General features: G+C 46.5%; 6 protein-coding genes across 6 annotated transcripts; 3 read left to right on the forward strand and 3 right to left on the reverse strand.

The window, feature by feature from the left end:
- Positions 1–614: 614 nt before the first annotated feature.
- Positions 615–2,800, reverse strand: GLAREA_07188 (Putative Zn(II)2Cys6 transcription factor (Eurofung); the record flags this gene model as incomplete). The annotated part of the gene is made up of 3 exons (XM_008081136.1): positions 615–1,821; positions 1,870–2,695; positions 2,743–2,800. The coding sequence occupies 3 exons, from the start codon at positions 2,798–2,800 to the stop codon at positions 615–617; spliced, it is 2,091 nt and encodes a 696-aa protein (XP_008079327.1).
- A 249-nt stretch (positions 2,801–3,049) lies between these two features.
- GLAREA_07189 (Isochorismatase-like hydrolase) lies at positions 3,050–3,739 on the forward strand (the record flags this gene model as incomplete). The annotated part of the gene is made up of 1 exon (XM_008081137.1): positions 3,050–3,739. The coding sequence occupies one exon, from the start codon at positions 3,050–3,052 to the stop codon at positions 3,737–3,739; it is 690 nt and encodes a 229-aa protein (XP_008079328.1).
- Positions 3,740–4,675: 936 nt separating this feature from the next.
- Positions 4,676–6,758, forward strand: GLAREA_07190 (alpha/beta-Hydrolase; the record flags this gene model as incomplete). Its single annotated transcript, XM_008081138.1, has 3 exons — positions 4,676–4,802; positions 4,855–5,215; positions 5,279–6,758. The coding sequence occupies 3 exons, from the start codon at positions 4,676–4,678 to the stop codon at positions 6,756–6,758; spliced, it is 1,968 nt and encodes a 655-aa protein (XP_008079329.1).
- Positions 6,759–7,136: 378 nt separating this feature from the next.
- GLAREA_07191 (uncharacterized protein) lies at positions 7,137–8,531 on the reverse strand (the record flags this gene model as incomplete). Its single annotated transcript, XM_008081139.1, has 1 exon — positions 7,137–8,531. The coding sequence occupies one exon, from the start codon at positions 8,529–8,531 to the stop codon at positions 7,137–7,139; it is 1,395 nt and encodes a 464-aa protein (XP_008079330.1).
- Positions 8,532–9,458: 927 nt separating this feature from the next.
- On the forward strand, positions 9,459–11,168 carry GLAREA_07192 (Zn2/Cys6 DNA-binding protein; the record flags this gene model as incomplete). Its single annotated transcript, XM_008081140.1, has 4 exons — positions 9,459–9,661; positions 9,710–9,727; positions 9,782–10,958; positions 11,037–11,168. The coding sequence occupies 4 exons, from the start codon at positions 9,459–9,461 to the stop codon at positions 11,166–11,168; spliced, it is 1,530 nt and encodes a 509-aa protein (XP_008079331.1).
- A 984-nt stretch (positions 11,169–12,152) lies between these two features.
- Positions 12,153–13,549, reverse strand: GLAREA_07193 (Protein kinase-like (PK-like); the record flags this gene model as incomplete). Its single annotated transcript, XM_008081141.1, has 3 exons — positions 12,153–12,613; positions 12,674–13,412; positions 13,463–13,549. The coding sequence occupies 3 exons, from the start codon at positions 13,547–13,549 to the stop codon at positions 12,153–12,155; spliced, it is 1,287 nt and encodes a 428-aa protein (XP_008079332.1).
- Positions 13,550–14,586: the final 1,037 nt, after the last annotated feature.

A 14,586-nucleotide genomic window follows, 5' to 3' on the forward strand; every position in this document is an offset into this window, starting at 1 on the left:
GAGTTCGCGGATTTACGAAATCCCGGATCTCGTTTACTGAATCCCGGATTCTTTATAGATTTCGAAATTTTTACTTAATTATTAAGAGTTTAATAGTATAATCTATCTAGAAAGTAGAATTAATTAAGTTAATTAAAATAGAAGATCTTAGAGTTCTATATTTAGTATTTTTATATAAGATTTAATAAAGATTCTCTATATTACTTTTTTCACTATTACTAACTTTTCTTTTTACTAAACTTCTATTAATAGATAATTAGTTATAAAATACTATAAGAAAAGCTTATAATTATATTTATATACTAATTTAATTATATTTAGATAAGTTTATTACTCTAAAATTAGAATCCGCGAAATAAGGCCTTATTTCGTAGATTCCGTGAAACTTACACAAAATCCGGGATATCGTAAATCCGCGGACTCGGTGAAATAGGTCTTCTGGATCACCTACAGGGTTAGTTCTCTCCTAGATGATAAAAATAGATATGAACAGAAAGGAAAACGTTGTCTGTCGGTTTGACTTGAAACAAAATCATGTACTCAGTATAATCATTCGCGCAATTTGAAGCTGTCGGGTCCGTTCTACGAAATCCATCGAGGCTAGCAGCATTACTCTAACCAGCACCGTCTGTCATAAAGGCGTCCTGGAACAAGCCCCCATACTGATCCTCGATTTGCCGGGTGAGAAGTTCCCATGGTAGTTCTTCCATCGCTTGCCACTGGAAATCGGAGGCCACGGGATCGTCAGCATTGAAAGGCGCAAACCCATCCTCTTGACTGGTTAACAGCTGATCGTCCTGACTCCCTACATTTGGATCCATCGAAGTCGCTAGTGGCGGTTGGGTCTGGGTATCTTGCGTTGGCAAGCTAGAAGTATTACGCCGAACATACACTTTACCTAGTAGTGGCACCTTCAGAGTCAGCTCCTTTACTCTAGACTTATCGTTATCTTGAAGCAGTTCCTTTAGTGAGCGGATTGATCTGATACAACGCCGGGCGAATTGGAAGCCCATTGTATTTTTCGACCGCGCGTCCATGAGTTCGATGACTTGTGTAACTTGGCTGTCGATGTTGTCCTGATTGATCGGCGAATGTTGTAGATTTGTTGAAGGAGAGACATGGGTTACAAGAAGGAGAATGACTGTAGCAATGAAAGCTTGCAGATCTAAGCGCTGGGCTATGAAAATGCCGCCTGGAAGCTCTCGCCGAAGGAATATATAAAGCTGGATTACCGATTCGCAATCGTCTCTACAGGTTAAGCAGCTGTAGGCATATTCTTTATCCGGATCTTCTCGTGTCCCAAAAGGGAGATGAACTCGCATACTAATACAGTAGTGGAAGAATTGAACTATATGGTCAGGCACGACATTCTTGCTGGCCCCGACCCACCATGATTTCGGCGTTTGTGATACTAGCACTTTAAGCTCCCTGTCGCGGTCCAAAGCAGAGGCGTAGAGCTCGGCGGCCGATGCTCGTGTCACTGTTAAATCCTGTCGATAGTGAATCTTGGTGGTGATTGCTATCAACCTGCTGATGTATGCTCGAGGTTGAACAACTCCATCAACGGTTAGCGGTGGAGGTTTGGGCCTTTGACATGGATTGATACATGGGGGCATGTTCAAAACTATGCCAGATAGACCGTCGATAGAACAAAAGAGCTCCCACAGCTGAGCCATTTGGTGTTGTGTGTCAAAGTCTGGCCCATCACATTGGCTAGACTGGACAGCTTGGCATGCATTGGGCAACCCCATAAGTTCTGCAATGGAAATGAAATGGCGTAGTCGAAGCCAAGCTTTTTGTAGGTTGCCGCGGCTCATTTGTCTATGCTCGTTGTTAGTTGCGTAGTCTCGTGCGGATAGCGAGACTCACAGTCGAACAAAATTGATCGCCATTCCAAGGCCATTGACGGTACTAACCACGCTATCATGAGAAATAAGTGTACTTTCGACGATTTCAGAGACTTTTTGAGAAAACTTGGAGTAGCTCTGGAAACGGTCGGGCGAGGCGGATTGATTGCCACATCGTGGAGGCACTTGGTGGGCTGTGATAGCAATAGTCATCAGCCACGTAGCTAAACTTATAGCATCTATGTCGGGTTTGCACATCTCCTCGTAGCAATCAAGGATTTCCTGCGCAGATTTGAGCGCAAATGGCTGTGGAAACAGATTATGAAAGAAATCGAGCCATATTGACCCCGAACCCGTGATTTGCGACACCTCGTACTTCAGCGGAATCGCCTTTTGTAGCGCATGTCTTGCCTTGTTCAATAGGATCGCAGTTGGCCTTGTTTGATGATCGTTCAGCTGGTCATCTTGCCGATTGGTATCGACATTGAGCCAGTCGTTCTGGAAAAGCGAATGTATATGTGATGGTGGTTCCAAGGCGAGCACATCCGACAAAGTGGATTCTCCATCAGATTCATAGGTTTCAGGACTTGATTCCGCTAGAGTCGGAATCTCCTCAGATACTCGCACTGGGACATTTCCGAGCTTCATTTCGATATCACAGATAGTCTTGCTTAGGCTCGCAACCTTCATTTCCAGTTTGGCTATGCGATCTCTTGAAGATAACTTGTGGGAGTGGACCGGCTGGGCACTGTATCGCTGCGCAACACATTCCGAGGCTCGTTCTTCACATCTCCTACAAGCTTGAGCATTTTCGGGCACTCGAATACATCGTACCTTCCGACGTCGGCCTACTCAAACGTTAGCAGGGAATGGTACACTGGTGGTCTCTGCTCACATTCGGTGCAACTTTTCGTCCCTTCCCGAGCTTTCTTCAGAGTTTGGTCCTCGGACATACTCACTCGCATCTATCTCTGAGCGACTTTCCCGTTGAAGGAAGGAAGCTCATCAAATGTGCACTGTTTCTGCTCACGAACCACACACGTGCCTTGCTCGGTGCGGACGAGATTCACGTCCGCGGTCGAAATGGAAAGAGACGCGATGTTGCTCAAGGGTTATTTAAACCAAGAATCCCCAAAGATGAAGCGGCTAAATCAATTGAAAGATCAAAGTCACTACCATCATCTGCTTAAATCATTCTCATCATGTCGATGCATCAGTCCTACATTCCCACCGAAGTCCTCGATCGCGTCGCCTGGATGCGCGGGGGCCATCATAAGATCCTCGTCGACCCGGCCCGAACAGCACATATTATCATTGATCTCCAGGTTGGCTTCATGGGCGAGGGAGCGCTGCTTGAAATGCCAACTGCGCGTGGTATTGTTGAGAATGTCAATCGAGTGTCAAAAGCGCTGCGGTCCGCGTCGGGAACTATCGCGTATCTCCAGTACAAAATTGACTCCGACGAGCCACACCATTGGAGATCCCACTACAACCGGATGACGCCTGAAGCGTACGGGCGGATGCGGGCCGCATTCACCGATGGCTCGGAGCAGCATGCCCTGTGGCCCGAGCTGGATGTCCAGCCGGAAGATCTGATCGTGCCGAAAACCCGGTGGAGTGCCTTCACACCAGGCACGTGCGCTCTCGACTCCCTTCTGAAGGAGAAGAACATCGACACGCTGATCATCACTGGCACCACCACGAACTGCTGTTGCGAGTCGACTATGCGGGAAGCCATGCAGATGGGCTACCACGTGCTCTTCGTCCAGGATGGCAATGCTACGCGTGGCGATGCGGTGCACAATGCCAGCTTGGTTAACATGGTCCTTTTTGGCGATGTGGTCACCGCTGATGAGGCCATTGCACGGATCGAGGCGGGAAAAATTGCTTGATTGTACGTCAAATTTGGTTATCTTGTGACCTAGTTACTAACATGATATCACAGAGATAGTTAAATACATAGAAGGCGGAGTCATGACGGCCCATCCAATTCCTGTTTTCTTCTTACTCCATCGTCTTCCAAAATGAAATCACACTTGTTTTCTCCCAAATATGCAACATTGCGACCACCTTCTGATCATTTCTTGGCACTTTATCGAGTGTAGCACTTGCTTCTTGGTGCAAATTTAAACACAAGGAGAACCATAGATATATGAAGTACGATTGGCTCGAGAAAATCCGACAATTGGTGCTGGTGGTGTAGTTAGTTTCGAAGTCCACATGCGTCGTCGAGTTTCTGTCAATCGCTACGGTATCGTGTCACTTTAAGCAATTAGGAAAACAGCAAAGACGTTTCTTTGGATGTATGACCCATCTCTTGAGGCGCATAAGAGGTTTCTAACATAGTATTAGTGAAGATTCTACGAAAGATTCCACGACTCGAAGAGTTTTTCTTTACTGGTAATAAATCAATTTGCTGACATGGATCGAAACAGTACCCAGTCTAAGTCTTCTTTCATTCCTTCTCTAAACTTACGCATCAACAATCCATCAATAATCCTCCTTTAGTGTGATATGCAATATGTTACTTGTAAGTAAATCTTGTAGTGTTATCACTTGCCTACTTCTTGCCCACTTAACACTTGAACTGTTCTTGCGGCTTGGCCGCATGTTGTCATCTCTATAATGGATAAATACGACTGTACGAAATACCAAGACTGCGTCGTGCGGAGTCTTCCTTGATTGGAAGGTCCTCAGGTCCCCATAAGTGGAGAGCAAGCAATAGTGGGAATACAGCGGCGCAGTAACTGATCACTGGATAATGGCAATATGTATAAGAACAATGCATTAAACACTTCTCAAGAAGCGCGCACACGCTCTTCACTTACATGAAAAGTGTCGCAGCGATGTTAAAGCCGTTAGTCGTAGCATTGGTCGCCGGCGTCTCGCTGGCGGTGCCCTCACCAGACCTTCTGGACTCTGATGTTACCATTCTGAGCGACAATGATCTCCAAGGTAGGTTTACTGCGATAGATTATTTTTTAAAGCTGATAGTGACAAATTATAGGACCCGGTGGACCATGCAGTGCGTTTGGCGCTCTCTACGTCTCCCGTGAACAATCTCAAGAATCTGCAATAGTTTCTTGCGAAGCCCTAGGAGAGCAGCTATGGTCTCCAGGTACACACAACCGGGCAGCCAACATCCTAGGAGAGCATCTCAAATCCGTGAAGCAAAATCAAGCATGGATTTTTGCAAAAGACAATAAACCTCGTGCAATGGATAAGTCTGGTGGCTTTATGACACCAAAATCGTCCGCTAAGCTTCCAGTGCTTTGTACACAGACAGCACCTTACTCGAACGCCACTTCTGCGGACGTGGGTCAAGATTGGCAAATCCAGGTTGAGTCGAACAATGAAACAGTCACGGGGTATGTTTGGATATATCAAGCCTCCGTACTAATTTAGAAAGACTTGCTAATAACTACTCACAGCTTCCGAGATCGGTTGACCTTTCGATTTCGAGGCATCCGCTTCGCACCGCAGCCAAAACGATTTACCTACCCAACGCTTTATAGTGGCTCAGGTGAAGTCGTTCCTGCACTGAAGTATGGGCCGCAATGTATTCAAGTCAGCGGCGGTTCAGAAGATTGCCTCTTTCTGAACATCTGGACACCTTCCTTGCCATCACCAAGCAACACCTACAAATCCAAAAAGCTCAAACCCGTTCTCTTCTGGATATACGGTGGCGGCTTTACCGAGAACTCAGCTGCTGACCCTAACTTCGATGGTGGGAATATGGCATCCCGTGGAGATGTAGTCATGGTTGCACCCAATTACCGAGTTGGCGCTTTTGGATTTCTCGCCCTGAAAGACGGAACCACAAACGGCAATTTCGGGATCGCGGATCAAATCCTCGCCTTGAACTGGGTAAGAAAACATATCCAAGATTTTGGCGGCGATCCCGAACACATCACGATCGTTGGTCAATCATCTGGGGGAGCCTCAGTACGAGCACTCATGGCATCCCCACTCACAGCTGGCAAGTTTGTAGGTGCCATAGCGATGAGCACACCTGGCACGCCAGGCTTTTCAGAATATTATACGATCGACGAGTCAGTCGAAGTAGCAGGCAACAGTATACTAGCCGCCGCGAATTGCACAAATGCACCATCTCAAGTTGAATGCCTGCGAGCGATCGATGCCACAACTCTCGTCCCAATAGGCATGCCAGCCAACCATCTCGTAGTCGACGGCACCTATCTCACCACAAAACACCTCCAACTAACCAAAGGCACCAAAGCCCCCTACCGATTCATGACAGGTCTACCTCGCGAGGACGGCGCGCCATTCCTCACCTACCCACCCAACATCACAGCCGCGGACCAGTCGTCATGGATCACAAGTCAAGGTCTACCCAACCCCCCAACCACCCTCTTCCCCTTGCCAAACATCCAGAACCAAACGTTAGCAGTCTACCAAGTCGGCGCACGCCTCATGACAGACCTCTCTTTCCGCTGCATGAACCAAGCGACTGCGTACGCCGGCGTCATAAACCGCGTCTTCTCCTCCGTCCACTTCTTCGAATTCGACCGTTCCTACCAAACGCCCGACTGGCCGCACCTGGATCTCTGCGAAGCACCCAGATCACCCGCCCATCCACTCGGCGACCCGAACGCCGCGTTTGATAATTTCCACTGTCATTCCGGGCAGCTGTTGTGGATTTTCGGGAATATACGACGATTCGGATTGCCTTATCGTGATGAGGTGGGGGATAGGGAGTTTGAGGCGAGTGTGTTGGATAGGTGGGCTGCGTTTGTGAGGGGGGAGAAGCCGGGGGAGAATTGGAAGGAGGTGAAGAGTGGGAGGATGGAGATGATGAGTCTGAAGTGGCCGGAGAGTGAGATGGTTGGGTTTAGGGATCTGGAGCAGTGTGGGTGGTTGGCTTTGCCGATTGATTATTTGTCTCATTGATCTCTGAGATGTGATACAAGAAACGAGATTCGACATACGACCTCTCATTCCTGGAATTGAATCCATTCGTAGCACCCTGCGTGGTCTCTGAACATTACACCAAATACCGAAGTAAGGAAATCGGTTGAGAATATCCAGCGAAAAAGCTCAAAATCCGGAAACCAAATACTATTCAGATCCCCTATCTCTCCCTCCTTCTTTCAGTGTTAGAAAAAATGAAGATAATCCACTCCAATCCAACCAGTCATCGATCAAAACCCAGCGTTTTACCAGACCATACTTCACGACCACCCCCTTCAGATATTTATCACCTTTCACTAGCATTATACCAATCCATCCCAACCTCCTCTCTATCCCAACAACCACAACTCCAACACATCACCCCCCTCCCTCCCCCCTATTCCTCGCAAACTCCACAAGCTTCCCCTCCCCCCTCGGCCTAAACCCCCTTCCCTTCCTCCTCACATCCCACTGCGGCGCCTCCTTGAACACAGGCGTGAAATCCAACAACGGCGGTGGTGTCCCGCTGTGTCGTCGAACGCTCACGCTTGGTTGTCTTCGGAATGCGGTTTCCGAGAGGGAGGTTGAGGAGGTGGGGGAGGTTGCGTGGTCTACTAAGGGGAGGACTTGGACGCTTGTTGAGAGTGTTGGTCTTGGTCTGTGCTGGGGGGTGGTTGTTTGGGTTTCAGGTATTTTGCTGGAATGAAGGGACTTGGAACGAGAAGTTCCTGGTCCTTTCCAGGACGAGGATGTGTGGTGTGAGGTACTTCTATCGAGCATCCTCTCCATTGGCACACGTCTCTGCTGCCGTTGTGTGTAAGATCTACCCAGCAGCCCATTCTCTGCGAAGACTTCTTCCTGGTGTGCGAATCGTTCGGGCTCGGAAGTCATAGTCGGTGGACTTCTGCTGTGTTCCCATGAATTGGGACCGTGGATGCTGTGAGGTGTATATAAGGGTATCTGTCTCTCCTGACTCTCTTCCACGAAATCGTCCTCGTCAAGCTGTCTCCTCTCCCTCGGATCTCTCCATCGACGAGGTCTTTGTGCCTCAAGGGACTGAACTGTATCAGCGGCATTCGACGCATGGATGTTTCCATCAGCGCTCTTTTGTGTTATATCGTCAGTGCTCTCACTTTCTCGCTTCGAAGGCATTTTCGTAGGCCAGATCTTCCGGGTGAGCTGATTCAACTTTCTGCGGGTACTTGAAGCTCGTTTTCTTGACCCTTCAGCCTGGGATGGCTTGTCAGAATGCTCTTGTTCACTCGTCTTATGCTGTTGTAATGGTGCCATGATCCCGCGGTCACTTGCTCTTCTTGTCAGGCTTTGGTTGGCGTTGCTACTGTCTACCACTTCACGCTCTTCATCTTCTGGAATCATTGCTCTTTGAAAAGCACTCTGTCTCGTGGCATTCATTTCTGATTTTGTACGGATTGGAGCATCTGAAGCACCTTTTCGAACAGGGTGAGTAGCCTTCCTTACTGGTGCATCATCGGTGTTGGCTGGCTTGGAGCTATCCTTAAGTGGTTTTGATGATGATCGTTTGGGTACTCGGGTGCTCGTTGGAAGTGACGCAGGTTTCAGACTTTCTGCTTCTGTCGAGACTTTTGATCGCCTATATCTTGAAATGCTTCTTGTAATCCCCTCGTTTTGCTGATTTCCTGCCATCGATTGGTCCCGAGTTGTAGTTTCGACATGCGACTTTGATATCACAGATCCAGATGTCGTGTTCGTAACATTCGTTGTGCTGATTTCTTCCACGAAATTGGTAGACATTGTGGCTTTGTAATTAGTTGTCACTTTGCAGTGGTATTATGGACAATCCCTCATAATTGTAAAGTGGTTTATATTATATACGGCTAACAGCTAAACCTACACTCATCAAGTCGGAATCTCGGAAGTGTCATAAGGGACAGACGAGTCCAAATGCATAAGATCTACAGCTTCATGACTTGCACTTTCTTCAGCAAGACGAGCAGATGGGCCAGGGAAAGAAGACCCCATGCTACACGATTCCACAATACCTAGGTACCAGCACAATTCAACCGATGTTTGGAAAGTTAATCGAACAAGTTGAGCACATTTTGTAATCGGATTCGCCAAATATTGAATTTGGCCGAGAAGCTATACACAGCCTCAGTCAGAACAATACCGCAGCAAGCATATGTACGTACAAATTGAGTTTCAACAAACTTCTTGGCGCTGTCTGAATGTAGTACTTGAGAATCTTTAGAAGGAAGAAAATGGAAATAAATCTGTAAAAGTTCCTTACAATAATCACAACCCAATGATAGAACACTTGAAAAAAAGTTTATGGTTTATTAAAAAGCTTTATAACCGAAATTTGACGTCAAACGAATGTGTCATACTACCTAGGTAATTTCATGTTTCAAACTCCATTAAATGCAACAACGTTTATCTACCAGGTTTTAGTACCAGGTAGTTTGCAGTTACCCATCGCCAAAATAGTGGAGAAAACACTCGGGAGCAACCTTAAAAGAATGGCGCAGTATCCGAATTATGATTGGCGCGGATCTCGTGTAACAGGGGTCCCAGAATCCATATCAGGTCAACAACATCCCTTCAAGACCCTTATTGTTTTTCAAGACATTCCACCACCACCAGAGTCTCGTAAAAGCAAAACGGACTTTTGTACCAAAGGAGATTTTTTATATTTATTGTTTGAATTGGGTATGTCATAATATGGATTTTGCACCACAATCATTGGTTACACGGGAAAAAGACTGGGCTTGGGAGGACAGAATTCCTGATGATTCCAGAACCCCACCTAGACAGAAGAGCCCGAATCAAACACCTGTAAACAACGCCATACAGCCTCCCCGAGACCTTATAAGCAGATTCCGAAAGGGAACGCCGAGATCCCGTGGCGGCTGCATCACTTGCAAGTGAGTGCGGCAGACCCTTCAAGTTGCCGGCTACTAATGCATGAACAGGGCTCGACATGTAAAATGGTAGATCTTATTCATATTGGGGTTTTCGAAATTAGTGAAGTTAATACGTGCTAGTGATGAAACCAAGCCGTGGTGTAAAAAATGTAATAACTCCGGTCGACAATGCGAATACGCCGTTCCACCACCGACGAAGCAGACGAAGCGTAAATCCGGGGCCGCGACCCCACCTGGAGTACAGACTATGGAACCCGGGGTACAGAATATGGAGCCATTTATTATACAGTACCAACCATCTATAGATATCCCCGGAAGCCAAAGTGAACGAAGGAGTTTCCACTTCATCCAAGCCAAAAACCTTACCGAGACCTTTGGAAGATGCGAAATCGACTTGTGGGACACTACAATGCTCCTGTACAGTCACAGTAGCCCTACGGTTCGAACATCACTGCTGGCTTTAAGCGCCATTTATGAGGTCTATGAGGCCAAGATCTTCTTAGACGACCGGACTCCAGTGAGTTTCGGTTGTCTTGAAACACATGCGTTTGAGCAGTACACCAAAGCCGTATCAGAGATCATTCGAACCAGAAGATCCCATGCTAAAAATCCAAGGAATAATCAGCAAGATCTTCTCCTCGGATATCTTATATTCACATGGATGGAGATAATGCTGGGGAATCTTGATACTGCTAAATGGCATTTAGATTCCGGGATCAAGATCATGACGGACATAGCGACGAACCCAGCGGCAGTTGCTGAACGGAGAGATCCGGATGATGTGTACGGTGCCCTGCATCGATCGTTTCTGCGATTGAAATTCCAGACCACAGTCGGACTGCAGGCAATCCCAATGGTCGCCCATGGTCCGCCAAATCAGCCTCCGAACGTAGTCTTAGCAGCAGTAAACGAGCAAGAAATTCCCACACCTACACTTATGATCGGGCCACAAAGTGCGCAAGTTCCCAAGATGGAACTAACATGGACACTCGAAGGCCGCCACCGCCAATTCGAACGACTTCTACGAGCCGATCAAGCAATCAGTCTCAAGCCTCTCAACGCAGTTGATGAAGCAGACCGAAAACGAAGCCTGGCTTTAGTTTACATCAAATTATCTCGAGCGATGCTATCCCTCTTGACGGAAGCTCGCTTCCAGGGAGCAGACAATCTACAAACGTGTCGGTATATTGAGATTATTGATATCATGGAGGATATTGCACGGCGGAAGATATATATGGAGCCGAGTCCGACGTCGCTTGATTTTGGGGTTATTCCGCCGTTGTTTTTGATACTGAGGGTACGTAAACGAAGATATTGTTGTTGTGTTTTGTATCTCGTGCATCATCATTTGGTCATCGAGCTGACGACGATATAGTGGTGTAATGATTTCGGTGTCAGGTTTCGAGCTATGGAGTTATTGAAATTGGTCCCATCTCGAGAGGGTTGTTGGTATAGAGACGATATTGTTGCATTGGTAGAACAGAAGAGTCTCTTCTGGCCGGTTTGAGGAATCATTTACCTTTAAGAGGCGTTCTGGGTTATTCTGGCGTTTGGATGATACGAAGAGCATTATATGATAAAACTATTAGATCTCCAAGAGATATCTCGCTGAAATTTCCAAATCCACCAAGACTCTGTTTGGCCATTTAAGCTAGAGTACAAATGCATGAAATCGTGATGACCAAAATTAGGGATGCAACGTGTTTTTTCATCGCATATACAGGAGAATTAAATGACTCCATAGCGTTACGTAGATAGCACTTGAAAACCCAGACGCATTTTCGGGTCATAATCCCTACACACGAAGCTTCAAACCTTAAATATCCTAATCTTTTCTTTTTTGGGGGGGGTTTACGAATTCTTTTCCAACTAGTCACTTCAGCGCTATTGTAGTTGTCGTACATTAAATGGTACTCTTTTCACTGTGTGCAGGGTTTTAGAGATTCAGAGGATGTTTTTGTAATTGAAATATCACTAAATCACCCAACATAGCACCGAATTAAATGGTGGCTCCTTGATCTGGTCGCAAACTATGACCAGGAAACTTGCCTCTCGCTGAACACAGATTTCAAAAGTGTTTCGTATGCAGCACCGTGGCTTCCGGTAACATTAGATCCTAAGTTTGTCTTGCTTTTCTCAAAAATAAAATAAAATAAAATCCGCGTTTCATTACAATATCCCCTCGACCTGCGGACCCGCCGCTAATCTTCTAATTGCGTTAGCTTATTGAGAGTTCAAAAGATATTGTTGGAGAAAAGTAAAATTGTTTTTTCATGGTTGATTGAGGTGTTTTATGACAGAGCTGAAAAGTAATAATTAGTGGCCGTGCCTTTACTCGGCCGTGAACGTATTTTCGCCCGAACAGCAGGTGGGAGGGTCACTGCCTTGTCTTTGCTTTGAGGAACAAAGTTTTGACTTTGGTAGGCAGACATTCCTAGTGAAATAAATTCTATTCCATACTTCTCGCCAAGGTAAGATGACCGAATGGTTCTTAATATCCCAACCTCGTAAGCAACCCATCCAACACCACCTCACTCTCCCTCCTACACCCCAAAACCACCTCCTCACTCTGCAACTTCAAAACATCAGAATTATCCAACCGAAACGGCAACACACCCTCCAACACCGAATCCACATCCGCAACCCCCTCCATCCCCTTAATATTCCTCGGTCTCTTCACATCACACCTCTCCAGCTCTTCCTCCCACGCTTTCAGGACATCCCATTGATGCTCGCCATCAGGTGGAAGAGGGGAGGGGAAACCATGGAGTTTTGCGTTTCGCACTTCAGTGTCTGAGAGCGTTTCGGAACTGGTCCAGCCGCGGAATTGACCGCCTGTGTCGCTGAAGGAGCGGAGGTGTTCGTAGGAGGGGTGGGAGATGAAGGAGAAGTCGTAGTCGAGGAGGGCGGTGATACGGGTGGTTTGGGGGTTGAAGAGGATATTGAATGTAGCTGGGGAAAACTGTTAGCTCTTCCGTAAAGGAACTTGAATTTGGGAAAGTGTCAACTTACTGAAATCTGCATGCACAATTACTCGCTCTTCCTTCGATTCTAAACCCTCAAACTGCTTAGAAACACCACTCTCAACAAACGCATCAAGGCGCTGTCTAATCCCATTCGCCCGCCATCCCTTGATATAAGGATTCCCATCAGCCTTCTCAAGCGCAACTTTCAACCTCCCTTTAAAAGAAGCTTCATAAGACTCCCACGGCCCAGCACCGACAGTCGTCATAGCTGCGCTAATGACACGGCCATCATCATCAAAAGTCACGCCCCCGAAATCAGTAATGCTCTCAGGTAATTTATAGTCCTGCAACCCCTTCAAAATCCTCGCTATCTGCGCGAAAACCCCACGTTTCTCATCCAGACTCATGGCCTCATAGGACTCGTTTAGTGGGACGCCTGACATGAATTCTTGGATCATCCAGCCTTGAGATCCTTCACCTGCTGCGCCTGACCAGGCGTAGACCGAGGGGACGACATGCGGGGTGATACCCGCGAGAGCAGCTGATGCGAGGGAGATGATGGCGACTTCATTCTCGACCCGGGTGGCCATGTGCATGCCATCTGCGGCTGAGTTCGTGAGGCGGAAGATGAGGTCTTTAGTGTTGGCGGGAATTGGGACGAAGCCTGGCTTTTTGGTGGTTTGGGTTGTTGTGATGGGTGAGGGTAGGGTGACGTGGTAGACGAAGTTGTTGTATTTGTAGGGGGAATCTGGGTCGTATTGAAGAGGTGTGATTTTGGGTTTTTTCTGTGAGATTATTTAGCGTTTTTGGTTGCAGAGCCAGGAAAGCTGTGTACATCGATGCCAAATTGCTCTTTGATAAGATTTTGGACAAAATCTATCCGAGTCTGATAATTTATGTGATTGTGATTGGTGGTTGCCATACTTATTGGCCTGTACTGATGAATAGCTGATCCAAAGTTTGATATAATTAAAACGTGGTTGAACAGCTTAGACTAGACCTTGAACTCCCGAGATGCGAAAATTGGATCCAGAACTGGCAATCAAAGAAGGCCCGGATGAATTTTGAAATGTATATCAGTCTGATATTATTTATGGTAATATTAAGTTTCTCATAATCTGTAACTACATAGCTACTTATCTTCTAAACGAGGTACTTTTATACCCAAGTTTGGCACCAACTTCGGCAAATGTTGGTGATTTTCAGCTGCGCTGATGCGACAATAACAATCATTTCAGGGGCACGAACCGAGTTCGTTGCTATGGTTACTAAACCACACACTTCAAACAATAATTTTTCACATCCGTTAGAAGAAGAATCGAGGTTTTGACAGGCGACTTTGTGAGTCAAAAGTGGAAAACAAGGTGGGTAGGACTGTTTCAAGTCGGTCTAGTTGCGATACCCGGGTAGAATATTCAAAAGAATCGTAGGAAAGCATGAATGCATGTGGTTTGAGAATTCAACTTACAGTATCTTGATACTGACAAAAGTGATTTGGTTTTTGTTGAAAACTTTGGTCATAGCCGTCGATATCATAACACGGAAGCCACAACCAGGAATCGTTCCATATTGTACTTCTACAAAGTCATCTTCCACAGAAAGCAACAATTCATGAGCTGAACTATTGTGCTCAGATCTGAATCACCGAACTGCCCTACACAGAGCGACTAAGCAATCGAGATTTTGAAAGGATGGGACGGCTCTTCTTCTTTTGCGCACGCGAACGGACCCTAAAATTTGAACTTTCAATACCTAGAAGCATCAAGCACAGCATACGTAGCTGTTTTCCAAAGAAAATTAGAAGGAGAAGTGCACTATAGCGTAACGCTAGTATTTTTCGTGCCACCTTATATAGAAGACGCTTCGCTACGTTAACTTATTTTGCAAAGAATTCAACACCTCCTCCGGGCGGACTCTTGGCAAACATAGATCTTCAAATTACTGGCAAGTAGCGGTGAC

This window comes from Glarea lozoyensis (genome assembly GCF_000409485.1).
Source record: "Glarea lozoyensis ATCC 20868 chromosome Unknown GLAREA14, whole genome shotgun sequence".
Lineage (NCBI taxonomy): Eukaryota > Fungi > Ascomycota > Leotiomycetes > Helotiales > Helotiaceae > Glarea > Glarea lozoyensis.